The 27,445-nt window shown below is 41.0% G+C and overlaps 1 protein-coding gene across 2 annotated transcripts in view; it reads left to right on the top strand.

Annotated features, from left to right (window-relative positions):
* Positions 1–27,445, top strand: part of glis1b (GLIS family zinc finger 1b) — a 90,829-nt gene that overhangs the window by 27,930 nt on the left and 35,454 nt on the right. For both annotated transcript variants that reach the window (XM_086089178.1, XM_086089177.1), the window contains 2 exons: positions 6,771–6,963; positions 8,607–10,194. In XM_086089178.1, coding sequence (XP_085945304.1) covers positions 6,771–6,963; positions 8,607–10,194 — 1,781 coding nt within the window. The remainder of the gene's footprint in view (positions 1–6,770; positions 6,964–8,606; positions 10,195–27,445) is intronic.

Genomic DNA, 27,445 nt, shown 5'->3' with positions numbered 1-27,445 from the left:
CGCCCTTAGTAGTGTATAGTGCTTGCCACCACGGAGAACCTGGGTTCGAATCACGATTGGACCACATTTGAGTACATTCGATGGTTACATACCAATTGACGATGACATGCAAACGAAATGGATTATAATTTCACTGAAATGAAGGTGTGGCAATGGTTCGAATCCCACCTTAGACGGATCGCAGTTTTCTTTTTGTTCATCTATCATTTAACTACAATAAAAAAAATTGTAATTTTCACATCATTTGTCTTTTAATTGACTTCATAAGCACATGCATTCAAATCTTAGCATTTAGCTTTTCAGCATTCCCACCCAATTCCTGGAGAAATTGCACTTTGTCTAGTTATTATTATTATTATTATTATTATGATGATGATGATGATTAGCCATTTGTGTGCTGACTGTTGTGAATTGTGGAGCCAAAGTGGGAACGTTTGAGGTGTCGCGTTCGATTTCCAGATGCATTTGTCTTGCGGTTTTGGCAGCTTGTTGCACTTCAGGTACAGATGTTTGCATCAAACCCGTGACATCCCCTTTCCCCAAAAAGTGGGGGCACTTGTGATCACCCCCCCCCCCTTTTCCTTTTCCTCTCCTCAAAAGCACCTATCCATCAGCACATCTGCTTTTCATTTCGACTGTACGTCTCCAAATACTCGGACGCTTTAAACGCCAACACAAGCGCTTTCGCTCCAGCACTTAACACGATTCTTTGGTGACTTAAAAGGGAGCGCGGGGAGAATTATTGAAAATGAAGTGTCGCGGTAAGGTAAAAACAAGAAAGAAAAAAAAAAAAAGATTACCAGCAATTACACGCAATAATGGCGTCCAGGCAGCGTGCTGATCTGATGGAGGCCTGCTGGTGTCTGTTGCGTAGAATAAAGACGCCGCAGAAAGTTGAAGGAGACAGCAACTTATGGAATAGGATTTACTCCACATGTTGTTGTACTACTAGTATGCCAAATTGATTCCTGTGCACTAGTACTTTGGACCTTAAGATTGATATTAAATACATTAAACGCTTTATGCTTGCACTAGTACGCTCTGTTCCTACTAGTAAGACAATTTGCCACACTAGTAGAAGAACTAGGATTTGTACATGTTGTTGTCCTACTAGTATGCCAAACATGTCTTAGTGTACTAGTACGCTTTTTGTTGTCACTATTAAGATAATTCAGTACTACTAGTACAAATAGGGCATACTAGTAGAATCTTACTAGTAAATTGAACCTTACCATTAATCTACTAGTAACACTACTAGACCCAACTAGAAGGATTGTGTCACACTAGTAGCATTTTAAATCCTACTAGTAAGCACCAAAATGTGAACTAGTATATCGTAGTTTGCATATAAATATAGTCGTACTAGTAGGAATTATTACAGAAATGTAGTAGTAATACAGTCCTTTTACTAGTGTCTTTATTTGTAGAGTAAACAAGTACAGTTGTCGGACTTGGGCATACTAGTAACAACGACATGATACTTGTGAGACGAAAGTGAAAATAGAGCCTTGAGTGTAATTGATTTATTAATTTATATTCACATGCGTACTGTTTTTAATGTGGCTTATTTAAGTCACACTCATTCGTTTCTTCTTCTTCTTCTTCTTTTTTTTTTCTTTCTTTAAAAACAACAACCGTTTTCAGGCTTTCCACTCCCAGTCATTGATGCATCAGACTTTTACAGCCGTGTGGGCTTGCGTTCGTTCCCAAAGGATTCGGGCCCAAAAAGGAAGTATGACAAATTGAGGACATCAGAGCAGGCTTACTTTATGGGAGGAGGATTGTATTTTTTTTTTCTTCCCCTCCCTAATAAAAAGTCATCATACATTCCTCAAAACAGCTTCTCAAATGACCAAAACGGAGTTTGTAATGACATTAGTTAATGGATTTGCATGCAGCCGAGCGGATCAGCTGCCACGCTGCTACTTTACAACATGTTGCATGCAGCGCACGATACGCGGAACAGGACTTCCCGCGCTATATTTTACTATATATCTAATCTTGTCTACATAAATAGTCTATTTAAGCTCAATTGTATTTGATTGCATACAAATTGTCTTGTATCAAAATATAAAACATAATAAAAGAGAATGTAAAGAAGTGAATTGGTTTTTTATGAAATGTAAGAACCGCACGTGTTGTAGGATTCATGTATATTGGGCACCGTATGGTGTAGATTAGTGGTGTCAAACATACGACCCGCGGGCCAGAATCGGCCCATCGCGGGGTCTAATGTGGCCTGTCAGTTTTTCATTCAAATGAACTGTTGCTTATTTTATCCAGTGGCGCACTGATGACCACTTTCTCAGGATTTAATGTAAAAATTTGCCGCTCATTTTTGTTAAAAATCTGTTGTTACTGATCACTTATTAGGCAACGGAAATGCTGGTCTGGCACACTTAAGATCAAATTTGGGTAAAAGTGGGCCCTTAATTATACTGTAACCCCTGGTGTTAATAAAGTGCTATTAGCATTTATGTGTTAGATGTGTGCCTTTTAAGGGGCGTGGCTTGTGAGTGACATCATGAGCTGGAGTCATGGTGGCTGGTTCATCTGCGTGTCATTTGGGGGCCCGAAATTTCCAAAAGTCAACATTTTTTATTTCCGTCTAATTTATTTTGAAATCTATTATGATGGTCTCACAGTTTAAGTTACTAGTTGGATAACTGTTTTTATAGTAACATTTTTACTCGTGGAGCCACTCATACCTAAGGCAAGAAAAAAAAATCTGACATGTAGTAAGTCCTCCTCGGTAGTAGATGGCGCTATATTGTGGCAGTTTGACACATCAGCACATCAAAAAAAGGTCTTCGTTCACAATTTTTTGTTATGTTAAATGAAATTTTATATCTCATCATCGGTCTGAATAAAAAATAGTATTGAACATCCCTTTTTATATATGATATAAAAGTGAATTTGAGATTATTATTTTTTTTTCCAGAACTGCTTTAATTGTTATTGATAAGAACGCTAATCCACTTTTGAGTAAGTGCACTTGATGCTTCTCCAGAGTGTTGCAATTACACGAGAGGAGGCAGAGCGAGCGACACGTGAGGACATTTATGGAAAGGAAGATTCCACTTAAAATGTAAGTGAGTATTATTAGACATCGCTGTTATCAACAGCGGCTGTTCCTCACCTCCGTTCATTCTTTTCAGGGTTTTGTTCTTTTGCGGAAGGCGGAGGTGAACGTTCGAAAACAATAGAAGCCTTCTTTTTTTTCTTCTTCTTCTTCTTCTTCGTTAGTAATGCTGACATCAGTGGCTGTTTGGGACGATGAGCCAACACATGTGTGCTGAATTCGCACCAGGTGTCTCTTGACAGTGTCCTGCCTCTGTTTTCCTCCAATGTCTGTCTGCAATTTTCATCCTTCATCTCGCACTCTTGTACTATTTAGACGAACCTTTAGTTGTTTCGCTGTATTGATACTTTTTGAGGGTTTTTTTTTTTCTCTCCCTCCAATGCGCCTTGAGAGGCGAGTCACTTCACAGCGAGCAGCAGTTTTGTCAGACAGTAAACGATTCTTCAAAAGCGACGCTTCAAGCTGTTTATTGCCACTCCCAGTTGAAGTTTACCGTCAAACTAAACAGAAAACAGAAAAAGTACACATCGTGTATTTAAAACAATCACTCAACTTTGCTTTAGCTCAGTTTGTTTAGCTTAATGCTAACAAACGATGCTAGCCATAGCATCTGTTTTGCGGTCTTATTGCCCTTTAAAGGACAGAGAGTATTATTTAGCGCCATCTAGTGGTAACCTAATAGTTCATTCCTTTTAAAATCCCCCAAAATATGCTCTATCACGTCAATGTTTTTAATGTAATCGTAAGTCTAGTCATGGCTAATTATATTACAGGAGGCTGAGATGTTTGTCCGCCATCTTTCTGCTACGGCTGCTTCAGGCTGCGCAGCCACGCCACAAGCTTTTTTTTTCCGAATCTGTTGGGCTCCACTGAGTTAACCGAGGCCACAAAGCTTCCTCGGCGGCGGCGGCGGCGGCAACTTCACGCCGCCATCCCTCGATGCTCCGGTTGGCTTCGGCCTCCCGAACCAAAGCGCGCGCGCACGCGCGACGCTCATTGAAATACAGAACGCTCGATTACCACGGCTCATTCGGTCTAAAGTGAATTTACTTCTGGGTCCCGTCCAAGCCGCCATATGTTTGAGCGGCGCCATTTCTCCGGCATAACCGATTCTGTAAGCGAGGCCGTAAATCAGCGCAGACCGAACGTCGCGCAGCGGGGGCGCTCGGGAACTTCATCACCGAACACGCTTCACGTCCTCGCAATGGGACTTTTTACTACATGACGCGTAGGAAATATGAGGGGAGTAAATCAACATCCCTTTTCACCAAAGCAATGAGTCCGCCTCGCTGACATAAAACAAGCTCTAATTCCAACAAAAGATGATTTGATGAGCTTTTAGACTACTCAAAATTTTTAATTGAACTAAAAGTAATTGTAAGTACTGCGTTGAAAATTGTCTTAACAGCAGATCACTACATATGTTTTTCCTGTCGGGGATGTCTGTAACAAATTTTGCTTTCACCAATTAATCAGAGAGCAGAAAAATCAAGCCAACCAAAACCACCATCAAAAAAAAATACTGCAATGTCTTTTTCACAAGAAAATTTGCACTAAACTCATTAAAAATAATAATAATTTTTAGCCATGCCATTTATTTAAAAAATAACTCCTTCACTCCTTCTCAGCACTCATTTTATTAAAAAAAAAAAGAAAGAAATTCAGCAAAATACAGTATGATTGCCTGCTTGCAGAGTTGTGTAAACGAGCTGCCTCTTTGAAGTGAATTGCTTCCAATCAACTTTTTTTTTCTCTTTCTCAGAGAGTAGAGCAGAGAGGGGAGGGGTGAGCAGCTACGCAAGGAGGAGGAGTATAAATGGAGGGTTAGACAAAAGAGACAACAGTTATATGGATTCCTTTTGAATAATATGCATTGTCCTTAAAACAAAATCCCCCTAAAAAAAATATGGCGCCAGTGTGTACTAGTTAGCCCTAAGGACAACATGAGTAGCACGCAGGTCTGTTCTAAAAATAGCTCACCAGTGATGGGAAATGAAGAATGTTAGTATTCATTTATTTAAACTTTAACGTACCAAAAATTCTGTAATTTCTTGAAACTAAATAGTGTCCAGTGGGGAAAAAATGCCGTTTTTATTTACCCAAATATTAAAAAAAGAAAAGAATCGATGAAGCTCAGAATCGAATATTGGCCCAGCGGTATGACAGTTTAAGTTGTAAATGTTTAGTGTAACAGAAGCTTTCTTGTGCGTTTGTTGTCTCTCTCACATGAAGAGTTGTCGGAGCGACTTGCTTATAACCCGCGTCGGTGACATCTTTTTTTTTTTGTTTTCCTTTTTTTTTTTTTTTTTTTTGAGAACGTCGGTGACATCTTGAGAAAAAAATGCTGTTGCGAAATTGAGTTAGGCAAGCGGGGAACAGGGGACACGTGGCGTCCGCTGTTCCAAGTGGTGGCACGGGGATATTGGCTTACCTTCTGTAAACATTTCCTCATAGTGTTTTCATCATGTTCACTCCAGCGCTTATGCGTCTCCTCGCTACTAGTGCGGTAAAAGCGCGTTTTTCTCATTCAAATCCTCGGGCTTGACTGCTACGATGATACATCGGCGTAAATGAGGATGGAAATGTGTTCGGGTGGAAAAAAAGGGAGATTCATTGAGTAACCAACACGGTCCCATGTGTTTCCCACACCAACTGATTATTTGCAGCTGGGATTCACATAATATAAGTTATTAATGATTTGGGGGGTTTGGAAAAATCCCGCCATCAATCATTTATTGGCGAGTCAATTGGACAAAAAAAACCCGAATGATTTACCTAACAAGTGCATACAGGATCAAGTAATGGCATTACTGTATTTATACAAAATGACTTATTACATTGCCCTTGGCTGAGTTGCTTTTCCCGACACATGTAATTTGAGTTTCTTTCAGTTGCACCAACATTAATATTTGATATTATTTCTCTTCGCCAAATGGTGCCCAATATTTCACCGGTTATGCTCTTTGGGGCGTGCATCGTTTGACATTCAAGACGACATGTAGTTCTTCTTCAGTTCCTTCCAAAGGCCTTTCCATTCTCGTCTTCGTAATTCCGACACCTGTTGACAGCTTTCTGCTGCTTTCTGGCAGTCACATGTCCACAGCACGATATTTTTCTAATTTTAATTGGTACGTGCTTGAAAATAAATGCAGTACAATATAAAAATCTGTGAAATGATACTTCACTATGAAGAAATAGCACACTAAACAAGCATAGGTGTTTATTGGTTCCACTGTATATCAGAACTTTTTTTGTTGTTGTTAAAAAAATTTCAGAGAAAAATACTACGATGAGAATAAAGAAATTCACTTCAGTGGTTAAATTTCGATGTAAATGCTGTAATATTGCAGCTTATAATTCAGGCAAAATTTATTTTTGTCCATGTTTAAAAAAAAAAAAAAAACTATTTTTAAATTACATTAGCATTAGCATTTAGGGGGTTCTGCATTTTTTTAAATTTTTTGTCTAAACTTGTTCTGTTGGACTGCATTTCATATCAAATATCAATGACAATACAAACCACCACAGAGGGAGTATTTCAAACTCCTTTGTTGCCCAGAAAAAAAAAGCATACAGATCTACTATCCAAGCAGCTGAAAAAAAAAAAAAAAAAAACTATTATGAGGGTAACAAAGTTGAACAACCGCTAACGTTAGCATTTCTGTTCTGCCGCTACTCTTGCTTGCAGGTAACAGCGGCTACTGCTTGGAAAAGAATGGCGACGCCGAGCTGGGGGGCACCCAGGGCACCATGATGCCATGTGGGCAGAGTTTGCCGCTGCCCTTGGGGGGCCACCCTGGGGGGCTTTACCCACAGAGCCTCCAGTGTGACAGTCCTGCGCCTGATCTTCTTCTGCAGGACAGCCCGCACCAGGACGCCAGGTAAACCCTCACTCCCTATACTCATTTTGTCATGGATGGATGGATGGATAGATAGATAGATAGATAGATAGATAGATAGATAGATAGAATGCTCAATAATTGTCATATTTTTCAAACAAACAGGAAATAGCCCTCTATAATATTTCCGCGGACCTGTTTGTCTTTTGCCATGCTTTGGATGGGTTTGTGGCTGAGTGGGCGGCGGGGGTGGGGGTGGGGGCAAACAGACGATTCCTTCATCGAGAGACATCCTGAAAAAAAAAAAAAAAGAGATCTTCTCACATCACTCAGGGGCTCTGCACAAAATCCATAATGAGCCAACTGACAGGAATTATTATGTCGCGGATCACAGCGACGCATGGGGAAATCCGACCAGGGTCCCCCCATTCAGCAAGGCAAAGATTCCCACCATAATACACGGCATTGTAATCGGCAAACCCTTCTGAGGCTGCAATTACGCCACCAAAAACAGGTGACCCCCCATTTATCCCCAATGTTGGGTTGGGTTTAACCCCTATTGTGCCATCAAAGCATGTCAGACGGACACTCAAGCCGGCGGCCTCTCGGTCTCAAATGCCGTCCGCCTTTCTAATCTTAGTTATAAATGCCCGTTTATATTCTCGTGTTACGAGATTTAGTTTCATCCATCAGGAAAAAATATTTGTGCTCATTAGGGATAGGGATGGATTCGGACATCTTCATGTCTAAATGGAAGAGGTGGAAAAAACACTCACACTTCTTCAGAGAGAAAAAAAAGTATGAAAACAAACTAGAAAACTATTTTTTTTATTAATTAAATATTTTTAGCTACTTAGCTAGCCTATCAAAACGTTTCCCGTACCTTTGCTAACTGGCTAGCAAAAGGTGCTAAATTAGCTAATGATAACAAACAGAACAGGCACTCGGTACTTGCACAGTATGTGTGTTTTTTTTTTTTGTGTGTTTATTTTCAAATCAGATTAGAGACTTTTTGAATGTCAGAGGAAAGAAAATCACATTTGACATGTTGCTTTTGGTGTTGTTTAGGAACTATCGAGCTATAACGTTTTGATAGTCTAGTTAGCAATTACGGCGTACCTTTGCGAGCAAAAAGTGCTAAATTAGCTTAGCTAACCACTGAAAAGACATACCTTACTTGTACAGGATGTGCTTTTTCAGATTAAACAATCAATTATTGAACACAAGAAGCTCGAGTGATTCTTGCAGCCAATGATGTCCACCGATTCTCCTAAATAAGGCCCTGGATAGGAAATAATTGAGCTTATTTCCAATCTGTTGCTGTCATTTTAAATGTTCCGTCTTTGTTGTCCAAATTGTTTTCTGCCAAGATCTCAATCACTGTGAATGACTTGACCTATTTTTATCTATGTCCTTTTTTTTTCCTACATTGTAATGTCATCTGTAAAAATTAACACGCCTAAAAAGTCTATCTTGAAAAAAAGGAGTAAGAAGTGCAGATCTCTGAATAAAACTAAAAAGCCTCCAGATAGCAGAAAATGCTACTTCATTTGGTCCATGACTTTCATTTCAGCGAATGCGGGGATGAACCAGTCCATGTCTGTCAACGGTTGCTAAGCTGATGGAGCTCATAGTCCTCCCTTTGTAATGTCTTTTTTTTTTTTTTTTTGTCCGTCTCCCTGCAGGTCATCCACTTTTCAGAGGACCCTGCCCGGGACTTCGCCCGGCCTGAGCCGCGGTGGTGCTAACAGGCCTCAATCGGCTCTCCCGTATCCAATCAAAGAAGAGGACGCCATGGGCTTCACCGTTTCCAGCATGGTGCCCGGGGTCCAGCCTGGGTTTCACAACTCGGGTGCCGGCATAGTTCTGAGGACGTCGAGGGACGAGATGGCGCACGCTGGCGACGGCAGCGGCGATAGCATGCGCATAGTTAGCAACGCTGCATCAGGGGACGCGTCGCAACCCTTTAATAATGAAGACGGCTCCTCCCCGTCGGCTTTGTCCCCAGCGAGCTCCCGTCATTCGGCGCGTCTGCTGAGCACCAGCAGTCTGAAAAGACGCCGCCTTTCTCCGGTCTCGCAGTCCGCCGTCCGACCCGGCAGCGTCGCCGCGGCAGATTCTCCATCTGCGACCAGAACCGCCTCCGAGGAGATCAACATCACCGCCATCATCTGCGCTTCCTCGCAGATGTCCATGGTGGCTTGCGTCAACGGTTTCCGCGGCGTTAACCACTCGCCCAGCCACGCGAGCAACGGCAGATTCTCTTCTCCCTCCTCCTCGTCCTCCTCGTCGACATCCTCGCCGAACATCCCCTGCTCTCGGGAAGCCCCCCGCAAGCCCCCGCAGCGCCGAAGCCCCCAGCGGACCGCGCTGCAGGAGAGCTGTCAGCTATCAAGCTCACCTGCCACCTGCCTGCTGTCCCTGTCCTCCTCGTGCTCCTCATCCTCTTCGTCGGTGTCTTCAGTGGAGCCGGAGCAAGGCCAGGGGCAGTGCGAGGAGCAGGGCTCCATGCAGCTGGGCCGAGGGGCAGCAGGGGCCCCCCTGGGAAGCGCAGGAGGAGGCGGAGGCGGAGGAGGAGGCTCGGATGGCTTGGGGTTATTCATGCAAATGTCGGGGACGCTGCAAACGGCGGCTGACACCGGGATCCTTCTCGACAGGAGACAAAGATCGGGGGCTGAAACCGGGGCTGTACTGGACAGAGGCCAAAGGTCGGGGGCGGAAACCGGGGCTCTGCTGGACATGAGCCAAAGATCGGGGGCCACCCTCAAGCAGGAGCCCTTGGATGACTTCACCCCCAGTGACGATGAACTCTTGCAACACCGCTATCACCAACACTTAAGTGGTCACAATGGGCACCTCCGTCACCTCCATCAGCATCCCCGCGCCGCCATGCCACCGCCTTACCACCTGCACCAATACGCAGGGGGCGGCCTTATGAGCAGCCATCAGTCGGCACCAGGCTCTTGCCCGGGACTCAAGTCGTCGTCGTCGTCGGCGGCGTCGACGTCCGGAGGCCCCGCCGCGGAGGGCGAGGAAGTCGGCGTAACTCAGGCCGATAAGCAGTCGTGCCGCTGGATTGACTGCAGTGCCGCATATGAGCAACAGGAGGAGCTGGTGAGGCACATTGAGAAGGTCCACATCGACCAGCGCAAAGGCGAGGACTTCACCTGCTTCTGGGCCGGATGCATCCGGCGCTACAAGCCCTTCAACGCCCGCTACAAGCTGCTCATCCACATGAGGGTTCACTCTGGGGAGAAACCCAACAAGTGCATGGTGAGTCCCTGCAAAGCAGGAAACGCTAAACGTGTTAAAAAAACAAAAACAAAAAAAAAACAGTACGGTGAACCCACGTTTATCGCAAGGGATGCATTCCAGACCCACACAGAATCGGTGAAAAGCTGTGGTATGGAAAGACTGTACGTTTTTGTGTGACCTGATGGTCTTAACTGGTTTCAACTGGATAAGCGTGCCAGAGTGCAGATAGAAAGGCATCATTAAGATCAAGACTGGTGAACAGAAGCATAGAATGCAGGTGCTGCAGTATCACGCTGGAAGCCCCCCCCAACCCCCCCACCCACCCACCGATTTGAGATTTGTTTCATTGTAATATTTCAAAAACAACATTGCAGAATTTGTTTTAGTTGGAAACGTAATGAAAAAAAAGATACTGGTCATTTTTTTCTTGTATTCGTCAAGACCTCGAAATGTCTTGGTCCTTGGTCTTGTCTCTGTCTCAACTCCCCAAAAAATGTGGTCTTGTCTCAGTCTCGACCTCCAAAAGTCTTGGTCCTTGGTCTTGTCTCTGTCTCAACTCCCCAAAAAATGTGGTCTTGTGTTGGTCTCGACCACTAAAAGTCTTGGTCCTTGGTCTTGTCTCAGTCTCGACCTTCAAAAGTCTTGGTCCTTGGTCTTGTCTCTGTCTCAACTCCCCAAAAAATGTGGTCTTGTGTTGGTCTCGACCACTAAAAGTCTTGGTTCTTGGTCTTGTCTCAGTCTCGACCTCCAAAAGTCTTGGTCCTTGGTCTTGACCTCTAAAAATGTTGGTATTGTCTCGGTCTCGACCTCTAAACGTTTTGACTCCAACACTCCACTGAGGTTTCCCCTCGACCACTCCATAGGAAGTTGAACACCTTCGTTCTTATCAGCGGTTACCGGCGCAATTGCAACTTGTAGTTAGCTATGCATCTTACCCTTAGATAGTACGCTGTTGTTGGCTTTAGAGTGCCTCATTGTTGGACGTGAGTGCATGCACACCACAAGAAGGCAGAAGCCCAAGGGGATTTTTTTTTTTTTCTATCCGAGGTTCCAGCCAGCATGTCGACAGAGGTGTTGCGCTGGGGGTGGTCGCTTTAGAGCGCCTCGTTGTTGGACGTGAGTGCATGCACACCACAAGAAGGCAGAAGCCCAAGGAGATTTTTTTTTTTTCTATCCGAGGTTCCAGCCAGCATGTCGACAGAGGTGTTGCGCTGGGGGTGGTCGCTTTAGAGCGCCTCGTTGTTGTGTGGAAAAAGCTTGCGATGCCCAAGTGGGATATACTGCAGGCTGTATTTTTTTCCCAGGATTTTAAAGCCTCATTTTCTATGCACTTTTACTGCACGGTATGTCCAAAAAAAAAAAAAAAAAAAGCTTAAATCAACAAGCACGTGCATCATAAATTCTGGATTTAAAGATGATTTTAGTTTCCGTTTTTATAATAGTTGTAATTACAATTCGTGTGTGTTTTTAGTGGAACATGTTAAGAGAACATGTTTTTCCACGCGAAGAGGTGAGCTGCTGTCGGAGTCGCACGACTTTGTGGTCGTATGCGTTACAGGTAAAGCTCCAGTTCCACAAGTCAACACACTGATCAATGTCAAGCTGTCACTCCCCGACACGCCTTAGCAAATGGAAAAAAGCTCCCCAACTTGAAGAATGATTTAGTCCAAATACACAATTAGTCCACAATTTGTGTAGGGCGAAGCCGTGTTTATTTTCACAAGCACTGTGTTTTTGGGAGAAAGGATTCGGATCGTGAAAAGCCAACACATATGGCGAACATAACCAAACAATGCCTGCACTTGATCCTTTTAAATGGAGGCTTTGCGCCTTTAGCCGTCCCACAAGTTATGAAGTGAGTTGGCCTCGCACCCAAGCCAAACAGCGAGAGAAATGGAGTCGTCTGGAGGAGCGAGGCGCAAGAGGGATCGTTGGTAACGTGCGCCCCCGGCGGAGAGAGGGTTCACGGTTCTCACCCCGAGTTCTCCGTCAGAAGCGGTCCTCTTTCACGTTCAAGAATTCAAATGATTGACGCGAGTCTGCAATATGACGACAGCGCCTGTTTCATCTTAAGCTTTCCACTCCTTCACATGACCTGACTTGAAGTCGGACTCCAGTGGCTAATTTTAGCATTTGCGACTTGGGCTGAAATGGATGAAAGACTCCACTTTGATTTGATATTCATGAACCTCAACTCGACTTAGACTGTTCAACGCTCTCTATATTCCTAATTTCTTAGACAGCGCAAGTACGCTCGAGCATAACAATTGACCAATTTTGCTTTTAGGGCCAACGCAAGCCTCGTTTAGGGCGTTTGGGAATTTGCCTCTGGAGCACGCTGGACTTTCTTGGTCGTTCTTTATTTATTTATTTTTTTTTTAATTATTATTATTATTTTATTTTTTTTATATATTTTTTTTATTAAGAGCTCAGTATTGTTCATTCGGAAATGTCATCATCATTGCTCTTTATTTATTTTTATTTTTTTTGTGTGTGTGTGTGTGGGTGAGTATGTGTATGTGCGTGCGTGCGTGCGTGCGTGCGTGTATTTGTTAGCTCACCAAAAAACCTATTAGAAAAAATCTCATACCGTTCACCTAAACCGAACACCGCCGTCAGGACTTTCTTGGTCGTTCTTTTTTTATTTTTATTTTTATTTAATTTTTTTTATTTTATTTTATTTTATTATTATTATTATTTTATTTTTTATTTATTTATTTTTTATTTTATTTATTTTATTAAGAGCTCAGTATTGTTCATTCGGAAATGTCATCATCATTGCTCTTTATTTATTTTTATTTTTTGTGTGTGGGTGAGTATGTGTATGTGCGTGCGTGCGTGCATGCGTGTGCGTGCGTGCGTGCGTGTATTTGTTAGCTCACCAAAAAACCTATTAGAAAAAAATCTCATACCGTTCACCTAAACCGAACACCGCCGTCAGGACTTTCTTGGTCGTTCAATGTCGCGCACACATGGAACCCTATTCCATTATTTATATGATGTATATATTGTGACCACAATTCATATGCCCCTTGGCTCCCCTCCCCACATCATGCTGTATTAATATGTATAATATTAATATGTAACAGAAGTAGGAATGTGTCACCGTGAACGATGTGTGCGCGCGCGTGTATTTTGACAACCTGTTGGTCTCATTGCAGACGTAGGATTGCGCAACATTCTGGAAGACCTCAGATTGTTTCCATTTCAAAAAAAGCAAAACAAAGGCAATAAAAGAGGGTGCCTTGACTATCAAGTGCGCCAACTTAAACCCTTAAAAAATGTACATGGTTCTATCGTCCGCAAGCAATGTATTTGCTCAATTTTCACAATGTATAATGTAATTATATTGAACTGTCCACACTGTCATTTTTGGGTAAATGCCACTTTAAAAAAAAAAAAGAAAAGAGAAAAAAAAGACGTTTTAGTAACATCGTTACCAACGTTTTGTCTTTTTTTTTTTTCGCAGGAAAAATATTTACGCTTATGTTTCACAATTTTTTTTTATCATATATAATCGTATTCGTCCGATTTGAGCTTAATAAGTCCACTCTGTCATATTGAAACTCAATCAGAAATTTGAAATATATTTGTCAAACAGTAAGCTTGCTAACTGAATGATGTTGCTAAGGGAATGTCTACCAAATGCTAACTTTAGCCCAAAAAAGTCTCTAACATATTTTTTTGCATGTACATCTTATTGTACATATTTAAAAAAAAAAAAAAAAAAAATGTGGGATCTTGAGCAATACGCATTTCTGAAAAGCAGAACATCTACTTGATGCAATTAAGTTAAATAGAAAATCTCAACTTTTTTTTAGGGAAAAATAGAACGTCTCAAAGTCACTTTATGTGGATATGTATCCTGGTGAAAACGTATTTTAGTGCTGCCGCCGACCTTTTTTTGTGTTTGGTCATAAAATGGTGAAAGACATTCAAGAATGTGAGCAATTGTTATGGAGGAAATAGATCAGACATTCTCTTTAAGGAAAGGAGGAGGGAGAGAAAAAAGGGGGATTGATCTACTTTATGATCTTTCCAGCAGCAGATTCCACTGGAACCTTGTGAAGTGTGCGTCTGCACACGTCCAAACATAACACACACCTCGCTTCCCTTTAAACATATTTCAACTGTATGTTTCTCTCTCTCTCTCTCTCTCTCTCTGTCTCTCTCTCTCTCTCTCTCTCTCTCTCTCTCTCTCTCTCTCTCTCTCTCTCTCTCTCTCTCTCTCTCTCTCTCTCTCCTCTGGCAGCTCTAAATTGTTGGCTTGTGTCATGCTGCGTTCTGGCAGGAAAAGTCGTCATTATCGCAGGGCACAATTCACGTCCGACCCCCCGCTTGAGTCTGTCAGCATTCGTAGACGACTAATGTTTTGAGAGAAGCCATTTGGAGAGGGGGAAAAAAATAATAGCAAGGCTCCTTCCAAAAAAGTTTGTGACTCGTGACATCGTTTTGTGATGACAAATGAGAAAAAGGGAGCGTAATTCTCTCATAATGTTGCAATCGGCCGTATATGGCAAATAAGGCAGACATGCTGCTGCGCTACATTTTGCCGTCGTTTATAACCTTCAGGCCTTGTTGGATCGGACCATTTTTGGATTCATACAGAAAAAAACTTCATAAAGTAACTATTTTAATCATATTTTTTGTTTGATTTCCTACTAAATACACTATAGAAGACCAAAAAAAGCCACATTATGTAGTGCCATAAAAGTAATAGGAGTGTTTGACATTAATTATTTTCCCCCATCACTTTTATGAATAAATGAACAATTTTTTTTTTAAATACTACTGTACTTTAAGCATTTTTTTTTTTTGCTGCTATCCTGATAAATGCACTATAAATCACTCAATAAATATTTTTATTGCTACATTATTTTTTACCCAAAAATTAATAAGCGGGTTAGGATTATGGGATTTTTTTTCCCCATGTTTTTTTTTATTAGTAAACTGAACAAATTTATGTAACTTTGTCATTTTTCCCTCACTAATTTAAGAGCATTTTTGGTTTGTCATCCAACAAAATGTGCTGTAAAATGGTCAAGAGAATTTTTTTTCATAAAATGAATAAAAAAAAATTTAAACTGTGCATTCACAAAAATATTTAAATATGTTTTTAATTTTTTTCTTTTTTTATATTTTTTGTTTAACAGCCGACAAAATGCACTGTAGAACCGGCCAGAAAGGTTTTCTTTGTCATAAAAATAATAACGTTAAATGCTTTTTATTTTTTCCAGATTTTAGTTAGTTTTTTATTGGTGAACTCATTAAAATAATGTAAATGTGTTTTTTTCTACTAAATGCATTATACAACAGACAAGAAAAAAATAACTAAATAAAACGGTCAAGATAATTTTTTTTGCTTTAAAATAATTTGCAGGTAAAAATAATAAAAATAATGTAAGCATATTTACACACTGTAAATCAATTTTGTCTACTTTTTTTTTTTTTTTTTTGCCATAAATACAAAATAAGTGCCTAAGTAAATAAAGTAAATTCAGAAAAATCATCTTGACAATATGTGATATTTCCCCAAATAAAAGCCAATTTTTTTGTTTGATCTCCCCCTAAACGCATTGCAAACCGCACCGCAGCTCGTGGAAGTCATGTTGGGGCTCCCAATTAAAGTCGGCCGTGGGCTGTTGTGCGGGTGCAACGGGGGACACGCTGGCGAGAAGGAAACAACTTAATCTCCCTGCAATATCCTGTTGTGTTTCATGCCTAATTCACTTGTTGTTTTTACGTTATTGCATTTTTTCCACCCCCCCCCCCCTTCATGTCTGCATAAATATTAAAAAGAGATCCTGCAAGAGCAGCCCTGACATTGTCCCAGACTTTTGATATTGTTCTTCTTCGCTCTGAAGCGCTAACCCTTTGAAGCTAAGAAAAAATCAAATCAATCTTAAACCACACAATTGACTTTATTTACAAAGCGTGCACTTTATTTGCCTTGTAGCTGATTTTGTTCAAATGCAATAATGTGCTTTTGAGCGTTATTAGGGAACGCTGTGGTATGCGCTGATGGATTTGTTTGGCGGTTTTGGGGCATGGAAACGAGATCAGTTAAGCAGCTGTTTTTACAATTACTTTCAACGTAGTATTTTCTAAAACAAAGGTACAGGATGACAGACGATGGGACGCAATGATAATATTTTACCCGGACAGTTTGGCCCCGGGTTCCGTTTGAACGCCTCGTTCAATGTTGTTTTTTATTTTGGCTCGAGGTAAAAATGTTCCGTGTTCAAATAGTGGTTTCCCCAAATGTAGTCTAGTAAGTTGTTGCTCTCATCTCATCAACATTGTGTTTTTTCCGGTTGAGTAACACGACTTCTAAATGATTGATGATGTTAATCAACAAATCAGTAAAGCCGAAAATAATTGCACTTTAATGACATGTTTATTTAATTCAAAGAAATGCTGTGAACTTCATAATCTGCAGTTGGCGATTTTACATCCAGCAGTCACATGTGGGGTCCCCCAAGGGTCAATTATTGACCCACTGTTATTCAGGCTGTTCATGCTTCCACCAATAAAATTCCCAGTTTTAACTATATATCGCATGAAATATGCTTCATAAATAAAAAATGGATTTCAGTTAGCACACATAGATGAAATTACACGGTTTGGAGTTGAAATACGATGTCAATTTTAGGGCCGCCGCACAGCAAACCATCGCGCAGTGTGCCGCTTTCAAGTTGGTCTTTTGGTGCGATGAAACCGTGAGTGGCCATTAGATAATTAAAACCCGGCTTCAGCACATGGCTCCGGTGACATTGATATTAATGGGTTTGTACTTGAACGAAGGTTTGACATTCTGGTCTGTTACTGGCCTACGAGGACCCCAAATGTGATGAACTCGGGTGAAGATTAACAAAGTGGCATGGAATTTTCTACTTCCAGAATATCCTTTGCCATTCATTTCATTTCATTTCTTTAATGATAGATTTAAAATTGTATTTCTCACTAACAACCCATAACAAAACAAAGAAATGTATAGAAAATTATTGTTTAGGGTTTAAGGGATAAACACACACAAAACAACAAAAAACTGCATGCTTGTGTGCGTGTCTAAAATCTTTATAAAGGGTCGTCCCTAAAGTGATGTTTTGTTTAATCCCTAGGCAACATAAAAAAAAATATTTTTCTTCAAATGTTGGTTCCCCAAGTGAAAAATCGGTCCCCATTACAACAAAAGGATGCGTGTAATAGTGATGTTTCGTTTGGGCTCTGTAAAACGTTTTATTTCATTATTATTTTTTTAACTCATTTGCTCCCAAAAACATATAAGTACGTTCTATTTTAAATACTCACAAGGCGTAGTTATACTTTATTTTTAATGTGGTTTTTTTTAATGCTGGTGCATACAGAAGGCTTTGATACAGCTTCTGACCTAAAGAGGGCGATTAAAGCAATGATAGTTATTACAAAAAACAGCCAGCAGGTGGCAGCAGAGTATAAGAGATCAACCAGGGCCATGTTGCAAAAAGCTCTTTCCCCATTGTTTTTAACAGATTTGTGAATAATAATGAAACTATATTCTAATACTAATTGCTGCAAAACGGAAACAGATACAAATATACTTTTTAGACTCTAATCTTTCTTTTGGTAGGTGCCATGTTTTTATAGCAATAGAAGAGAATATTCTGTGGTCATTGCAAAATCAGTCAAAATCCGGTAAAACAGCCGGGAGCGAAGGGGGTTGCTTCAGTGAAAGTTATTTTTTTTGTGTGCTTGTGACGTTCAATTCAATCATAATTGAGTATTTTCCATTCTCGGAGTTGTTTGTGAGAAACTGCTGAAAACGATCGTCCAGATTTGTGGAAAGGCCTCGAAGCTGCACCTTCACGTTTTTTTTCTTTACAATTGGCACACGTGCCGAAAAGCACCTAATCAAGCCTGTATACTTGGCGGAGGTGGACTTGAAATTACTTCTCCACGCGAAGGTCATGTGCCGCTCCGCTTTTCAACAACGGCATGAATGATCTTGGCCAGACGTGCGCGCCCGACAGATGCTTTCAACAGGTAGCCGGATCGTTGTAACTTATCTGCACAAGCAAAACATCATTTCGTCCTCACTCCTTGTCCTCGTTTCCTCCCCTCGGCCGATCCGCTCGGTTGTCATGCGGAAAAGTAACACAACACTGGCCATGTGTGACATTAGTGTGATGAAACCGCTGGCGGCGTGCGCGCACGACTGATGTTTTGGCAAACAAAAACACCAGCGAAAATCTTTGTTGTTTCCCCCTCGTTGAGGGTGGGCCGGGGCCAAATTCATGTCAGGGCAGAAACGTTTCCCCGTCAATTTTTTTGCAGTCTTGTCATCCAACACTTTGCATCCTTCCAAGAACCCCCCCCCCCCTCCACCCCCCCCCCCCCCCCCACACACATTCTACGCAGCCTCCCTGTCACCACCCCAAAACACTTGCTGCGTGTGCACTGCTACAAGGTGCACACATGGACTCATGGATGTCACCATTTGGATTTCTTTTGGTTGCAATTCTCCGATTTAAGACGCAAAAAGGTCAAACCACTCCGGCTACTTTTGCTTTCAACCTGATAAGCAGGCATCAAAGCGAGCAGGATTTGCAATGCGCCCGCGCAACCTAATTACATTTGCAAGGAATGCAATATTTGGAGTTAGCCTATTTCCTCAACATTTAATCACCGCCTTGTTTTCTGAAACCCGAAGAGTCGCCCCCCCCCCCCCCCCCCCCCCCCCGCTCTCGGACCTCTTATACATTGCGTACGGATTGTGTCATAATTGCGTTCTATCCAAAAGTGTAATCGGGTTAACCTCTCTACTGAGCCAGATCAGTTTACTAATACATTGGAGATATCAAGGTGGGCTGTGTGTTTTTGGGGGGTCTCGGTTGATGGAGCAATGGGGGGGTTTACGACTTTTAGGACTTGTTTTTAGCGCTCTCGTGACGTCGTGGATCGTTTCTATTTTGGTTGTTTTTCAGCAGGCTTTACGTTTCAATAATTGAATAACTGTCACGAAAATGTTATTTTACTTTCGCTAAAAGCTAATTTCTTGACTTTTAAAGCTTCGAATGTTAGCTTGGGGTTAGCATCAGTGCTAGCATGAATAGGAGCCGGAAGCTAACATTATCTTGCTGTCAATTCAGGACAGATGAATTTTACTTGATAAAAGTTCCATAATTGACAGAAAAATGTTACGTTACTTTACTTCCGGATAAGATGTTTGACAAAACAATGCTGTTCTAAAACAGAGCTAACTTTCTAAACGATGGAATGATTAGCATGCTAGCTTGGTATTAACAGAATGCTAGCTTCTGGCTCCTATTCACACCAGTACGGGTATTGATGTCAATCTCTGAACAGACAAGGCTTTACTAAAATTTCTATAACTGACATAAAAATGTTACGCTACTTTAGACAGCTAAGATATTTGACTCATTCTGTTCTCAACAGAGCTAACTTTCCAAACGATGAAAGATTAGCATGCTAGATTAGTGACTTGGGTCCTCTTTTCGGATAGAAGAGAAGGCCTTTTTTATTTTTTTTTGTCTTTGTATGATGCTGATGCAACGGAACTGGGAATTTTCATTATCTTATCTTGTTTTGCATTATTTTAGTTGTGTACTCGCTGCCTATGAGCGCTCGCTTTTGTCACACGGCGGTGGCACGCGCAATCGATTCTGTGTGGCAAGTCGCTTCTGCACAAAATAAACACCAGAGGGCGAATGGCTGCCCTACGGTGCAAAAAAAGACGTGTGTTTAAAGTGTCAAGTTAAAATGACGCACGCGCGCGGGTGCTACGGTTCAAATGCCGAGGTTAATTTCAATGTAAAAGAGACGACATGAAGGCTTAAATAAACACTCCTGCATTTTATTCCTAGTGATGTCATCCGAAAGAACATGAGGGCGACTCGTCGGGGTATTATCTGTGACAAGTGATTAGGCATGCACTGAATGCGGGTTCGACAACATTTTTCTAGCATTAGCCCGGATGTTCAACACTCAACTTGAATGGTTTTCACAGAACCAGGCAGGAGGAATTTGAAAATTCCAAATATGGGCAATTCGGTCTTAAGGCAACATCCTGAATCAGAAGAGGAAAATGTACAATCACTTTATACTGTCGGGAGTCAACAGAAAAAGTCATACTCAAGTCAAGTTCACACACCTGAAATCATGATTACATGTAGCAAATCTCATGAGAATTGTGTGGCAAATTGTACAAAAAGTTCAGTATTGTGGAATAGGCTTAAAAATAGCGGCGGGGGAGAACACAAAGAGAATATTTAGATATTATATTTTCATTATTTTATCTAATTTTAAATGTGTTTTTTTCCTACTATTTATTGTACTTTTTTGTAAATAAATACATATAATAATTATAACAATAATAGGTTACTTATTTATGAAATGTGATAGCTTAATTATTTTAAGAAATTGAAAAAATTAATGACTAACTATGAAAAAGTAAGCTTTGGCTATAAACAAACTTATTTAACATATTTATAAAATTGAATCAATGTCAATCTCAAACAATCTACATTTTTTTGAGTAATTACAGTAGTGTACTATCTTCAACAAAATTCAACATAATTCAAGTAACACAATTGTGTATTTTTTTCTCATCACTATAGTTTTTTTAATAGAAAATTCCTTGTAATTCTTATGAAAAATATTGTAATATGTCATTTTTTAGCAGAATTCTAATGCAAAAAAAAACGTTTCAAATGACTAAAAATATGTACTTTTTGCTAACTACTTGACTTTTTGGTGCAAAATTCGACTTAATTCAAGCAATTGAAAAAATATATTTTCTGACTATTTAATGTACTTTTTGATTATTTTTTTTTAAAATTTGACCTAATTCTCATGAATAGTCAATATATTTATTATTAAAAGTAATTATTTAAAAATAGCTGTTTCGAATAACACAGGCAATGTATTTTTCCTACGATTTACCGAACTGTGCTGTTTTGTACAAAATTCGACATAAATCAAGTAGCTAAAAAAAAAAAGTATTCTCCTTCCTCCCCCTATTTCACACACATATATATATATATATATATATATATATATATATATATATATATATATATATATATAATAAAATAATTCAAGCTATTATTTTCTTTATCAAGACCCCCAAAAAATACAGAAAGGAAAAGTCTAAATTCCAATGTGGAAAGTGATAAAATACATAAGTATATAGATATATTATTAACATTGTAGCTTATTTGAAGAGGATAAACACATTTATCAGTGGTACATTAAGGGTAGAGTACATCAACTAATAATTTATAATCCTATTTCCCCATTTTTAAGAGCGAGATCCCCCGCCTGGAGGCTGACGCAATCATCTCCGAACGCTCCCGCTTTCTAGTGCGCTTTCAAAACATGTTTTATGTTTATTCACATTTGTTCCGCTTTGGGCTGAGTCTGGCATCGAAAAGTTTGGCCACGATTCTGTTATTAGGCCAAAAGTTTAAAAAAAAAAAAAAGAAAAAAAGAAAAGAAAAGAAACCATCTGTATTGTATTCTTTGTATTCTCTTCAGCTGTTGGTTTAATTAGTCTTAGTCAGTCAGTGACACCTTTTTGCTCTCACGTCGATCTCAATATCGCCATCGGCGCTCATCGACTGCAGCGCCAAGCAATTGAGCTTTGCCCATGCATGACTGAAAGAAAAGCCAGGAAATAATAATAGTTATCGTGAGGGGGGGGGGGGGGGGGGGGGGGATTACATTGTAATTTACAGTCACGCTAACTGACAAATTGTGCGCTCATATTTTGTGCATGAAGACAAAAAAAAACACGAGGAAAATAATTCATGAATATGAAAAGTGAAGATTAACTGTGACGAGTGGAACCCCGGATCGTTGCCATCGGCGAGATGGTCGACTGGATCGGAACAGGGCGCAGTTTTTGCTTTCAAACAAATTTGGCACTGGAACGCGGAGCGGGAATGAGATTATTTAATTTAGGAGAGAATCGTATACTGAAATGATTATTGCGAGCCTCTTGATTTGGCGCGTTGCGCGGAACGCAATTTGATGGGTTGCTAGCTCGGCTGCTGGAAAGTCAGTCGTCGGAAGATGTTGCTTAGTCCGTGGTTTGAGGCGTATCGCGACTTGAGACAGTGACGCGATTTGCACGTTTTTTTGGGACACAAGCCATCATTCGGACGATTAAAAAAAAAAAAAGATTGTGATCAGAAATGATTGATATGAGGGCTTGCGGTGACGTTCAACTCAACTGACTTCACGCTAAGCAGCAGTTTGGCAGTTAGTGAACAATTCTGAAAAAAGTTCATTCGCGTGTTTGTGTGAATTGAATGCAGTAAAGTGTTTTTGTTTTCGGGTTTTATTAGCTAATGTAGCATTTTTGGGCAATTTACAAGGTTAGCTAAGCTTTGGGGAACACGTTTTGATAGCATAAAAATCCGAGTCAACGCTAGCTAGCTAGCTTTTTAGTCAACCTGAAACATTTTTTGACAATAATATGTTATATGTGACCTCACAAGTCTAAACATGACATTGTGATTCACATTACATTTTTGGAGTATGAGTCATGAAGCCGTTCTAATCAATATCAGGGGGCGGCCATTTTGCCACTTGCTGTCGACCGAAGATGACATCACAGTTGCTCAAGGCCTCGAATAACAACCAATCACAGCTCAGCTTCAGAAAACAGGTGAACTGTGATTGGTCGTCGCCTGAGCCCTTGAGCAACTGTGATGTCATCTTCAGTCGACAGAAAGGGGCAAAATGGCCGCCCCCCTGAGAAACGGCTGGAATTTGCTGCTTAACTCGTATTCCACAAAAAATGTTGGGGTATTGTGGGATTTTAGTTGCGCCACATTTCTCTGGCTGTCGCTTTCAGGCCTGGTGTGCGTCCAGGGCTTTGCATAAGTGTGCCCCCCCCCACTTCCCCCTCACAATGCCACGCTGACCTGTCGTTTTCATTTTACTGCCATGTTTGCTGTCTGAATACTATAAAGCTTCTGGCACAGAAACATTTGGCTTGGCAAGTTGTCGAGCTTCTGCCATGTTTATTTGTTGTCGCGTAAGACGAGGCTAGCCAGTGTGTGTTATTCTAGTCGTGAGTGAGCCTTTGTACAGCTGGGTCAATTCTTCCCTTGTCTGGACAATGGCTTTCTATTTATTTTCATGTTTCGTCTTACAAGGGTCCTGGAAGCTCAACGTGAAGTTCAAGGGTGCTATTTTGGTGCCCAGCGCAAGTCTAGGACGTGGTTTTGTTTCTTTGAGTATTTTGCTAAGGCACAGATCGAAAAGGGCGTTCGCAATTGTGGGAGGAATGCAGCTGACTCCCGTCCAATGGAAGTGGCTCCTCTCGTTACTTTTCCAATTTGACAGCATTTCTAGGACCAGATTGTTTTTGAAAGACCACCAGAAAGTCACTTTTCTGCAGCACAAATCAACGTGATTTCAGCTCTGCAGTCCATTTCGCCTCACAAATGCACCAGAACCTCACAAGTCACACATCTGGTTTGCAAAAGTGTCGAAATTTCCCTGCGATGACCAATCCCTCAAAGCAGATATCCTGAGTTTGAAAGAAAGCGGAGTTTCAAGTGCGACGTAATTGCATCTTTGCATTTCTGACGTTTGGTCAAGATCTGACCTTGTGGAGCCGACTTGCTGGATTAGAGTTTGATGCTTTATGGCAAGTCAGCAAAACGTCGCTGCCCTCCTCCACCCGCACGCAAACTGAAAACGTATGAATTTCAGAATTAAACATCGCTTGTTTGTCTAATAGTGCGGTCACTATTGAATTTTTTTTAATCGATTAATCTCGATTATTTAATCGATTAATCGGCTAATCTGATTCATTTTAATTTTGTATTAAATTGGATTACATAAATAGTTTTACTTGATCACTGTTTATTAACCGGTGATTGGTGGCTAATTCGTACTTCGTGTTCATATAGTGATTAGAAAAAAAGAGGGATTGATGTTGTACTACGTTACCGATTCGATGATTGTCTTCCAAAGTCAAACCAGATGTTTGTAAATGTCTTATTTTGATTAAACACCAGATGATATGTTGATATGCTAAAATCAGAGGATTTGGACAATTTTAAATAAATAATAAAATGGCCCCAAACGATTACTCAATTATTAAAGTAGCTGTCGATTAATCTGATAACCGATTACTTGGCGATTAATCGATTAATTTGCTAACCGATTACTTGACGATTAATCACTAAATTTTGACAGCTCTACTGTCTAGTCTACATAAATCCAATTTGGTAGCAATCACAATTAGCCATGGAAAAAAAAAGAAGTTTTTCCGGGTCTACTTTTGATTGATATGCCTACCAAAATTCATGGGGCTTAATTTTTGAATCATTCCAGGTCCCGCAGCTGCTTATCTCACATAACTTCTGACGTCCGGAAGGGTTTTCCTATAAATGTCGAAAGATATTATTCTTGGTATAATTCAACGAATCTTTCACGTACCACTAGAGGGAACCCTCGTACCATTAATAATATTCATACCACACTTCCAATCGCCGCGCTAACCAAATGTTCATGACAAGTATTCAAATCCTTTCCTAACACTTCCACAACGAAGGAGAAAAAAAAGAGCTTCTGGAAATGTACTTTGGAGTTTGCGTATCCACGCTGTGGTTTTGCCGTTTGTCTTTTTTTGTTCGGAGGCTGGTTAATGTCAGGGGTTTAATGTCAAAGCAGGGGCATCTTTCCAGAGCTGCGGCGATGCCCGAAGAAGCCGCCGTCTCCACCGCCAGCCGCCGCGAAATGAAACGCTGTCATGAGGCATGTCGTGTTTGAGTGGCAGCGTTATTAATATTTGGGCAGGACGGGAAAAATGAGCAACCTTTCAACAGCAGGAGAAAATGTTCATGTTCATCATTAAAAAAGACAAAACGCTTCATCACAAAAACGATTGTAGTGTAAAAAAAAAAAAAAAAAAAAAAAAAGACATGTCGGAAAGAACGAGCTGGAGTGCAGAATGGTGTGGTGAGGATGTTGGTGAAAATCCAACAAAAAGAAAACTACCAAGCACAAGTCAGTCATCACATTGAATTATATCGGATTAGGGGCTGTCGAGGCTCGCAAGAGAGTCGTAAAGTGGATCGGTTAAATATAAATATAGCGTTCGCCTCCGTCGGGTGTGCAGCGAATTGGGCAGCAAGAAGGGCAAGAAAGATGAGGACGCAGGTGCGAATGGAACGCGCCGGGACAGATTGAGAAAAGCGGGAGGAACGGCGTCGCTCCGGCGGGATCGTCCCATCGTGTTTAGCGTTTTCAATTGCGGGATGGGCCCCGCCCGGTCTGTCGTTTTCACGGCAGGTTTGGATTTCGCCAAGGGCTGCATAATTAATGACTGGTCGCTCACTAATGTGGCAGCGGACGCATTGTGTTGCACTCTAATCAGGCCGTCAAACGTGGATGCGGTTGCTTTCGTCAGGCTGCACGGACTGTCAGGGGACAGCGAGATTGATGGTATTCTGGGAAATGGAGAACTGCGCATTATTTCATTCACTGCCATTGACGGCTATAGACGTCAAAAATTCATTGAAACTATTTCTATTAGTTTCACTTTTTCTTCCACTTTTGTTAGCAAGAGTATGAAAACCTAGGGAAATTTTTTTATTGTACATTTAGAACAGATATAAAATGTGTGATTAATCGTGAGTTAACTATTGAAGTCATGTGATTAATTACAATTACAAATTTTAATCGCCTGACACCCCTAATTTTTTTAACAATTTTTTTATTAAATTTTTTAAATTAGGGGCATCAGGCAATTACAAATTTGTAATTGTAATTGATCACATCTGTTCTAAATGTATAATAAAAAAATTGTAGGTTTTCATTCTCTTGTTAACAAAAGTGGAAAAAAGGTGAAACTAGTAGAAATATTCACTGCCATTGACGACTATGGACGTCAAAAATTAATTTGAACTGAGTTAATAGATGGAAATGTTGTGCTGGGTGTGAAAAAGCCTCATTGATTGATTTCGATTTTAATGATAGGCCTAAAACCGAGTCACTTTTGGTTTTTGGAGTGTTTTATGGCACGACTCACCTTTAAAAAAAAAATTATATATATATATTTTTTTTTTTTTCTGTCGGTCACCCGCTGATTAACGGTGACGAGTTGTAAAGTGAGTGACGGTCGTAACTGAAATGTGAAATGTTGTCCTATCAGCCACAGGATGAACTAAGGGCCTCCATAAGGGGCCAATATAAGATAAATGGGGGGGTCTGCGTATAAATCCAAGTCCTCGAATAAAAACACTGAGCGGGAAATGAACTTAATTGGTCCCCTTTGAGAATATCAATTCTGCGACAGTCGTAACTCTCTCACTGACAAGCCCTCATATGGACGCCATTAGAAACGTTGACCTTAAACGCCGAGAAGTCGAGCGCAGGGCGAAGGGAAAATTCAATATTGCACGGCCCGAGACTTGGACGTACGTTTGAAGGCGTCACCAAGACGTGAGACGTTTCCTTTTTTTTTGCGTGACCTCTTTTCACTCAACCTCGAGCTGGCCGGTTTTGGGAGGAAATCACATTTTAGTGCTCTAATGTGATGCAGGAGCTGCGGGAGCTGGTAGACATTTGAAGGAAGGCCTCGTCGGCATCACGGCCGGTTAAGTGCTTCCATGAAGTTCCATCAGGGAAAATGCTCAATGGAAGCACGGCGGCAGGGAAATGCGCTCTCGCACTTGAGTCGATTTTTCTATATATCGTGGTTATTTATGTCTTTTTTTTTTTTTAAGTCTACACCCCCCCTCGATTTTATCCAAGTATCTGTGTACAGAATAGTTTAGCCAACTGCGGTTAAAAGAGAGATCCAGCTGGCCTGGCTCATTATCATAAGGAGCGCTTCCTGTTGTGCCATCCGCATCCCCCCCCCCCCCCCCCCCCCCGGACCATCCAGGCATGGCTGCAAAATGGCTGTTAAGAACAATTTCTCCAGTCATTTACATGAACGCTTCCTCCCACCAATTTATCGGCTGGGCTCTCACTCGCTTTCTTGTTTGTCCGCATCTGGAGAACACGCTCGCTCCCTCCCTCGCGCTCGCTCCTTCGCTCTATGCCGCCATTCATAAAATCTAATGTATTCTCATTTGAGATTTGGAGATCAATTTAGGCGCATGTTTTATGGCAAATGGACCACTTTTGATTTTTTTTTGTTTTAAATGGAAAAACGGGTAATAAACTAGACCCCCCAAAAAAAGTATGGAAAAATGGCTAATAATGCATCATATAAATTGAGTCGGCCATCCTAACCATAAAT

The sequence above is a fragment of the Leptonotus elevatus genome, chromosome 11 (assembly GCF_054856555.1).
Source record: "Leptonotus elevatus isolate MCC_2025b chromosome 11, RoL_Lele_1.0, whole genome shotgun sequence".
In the NCBI taxonomy this organism is placed as follows: Eukaryota; Metazoa; Chordata; class Actinopteri; order Syngnathiformes; family Syngnathidae; genus Leptonotus; species Leptonotus elevatus.
The sequence above is the reverse complement of the archived record's forward strand: the minus strand, read 5'-3'. Positions and strand labels throughout refer to the sequence as shown.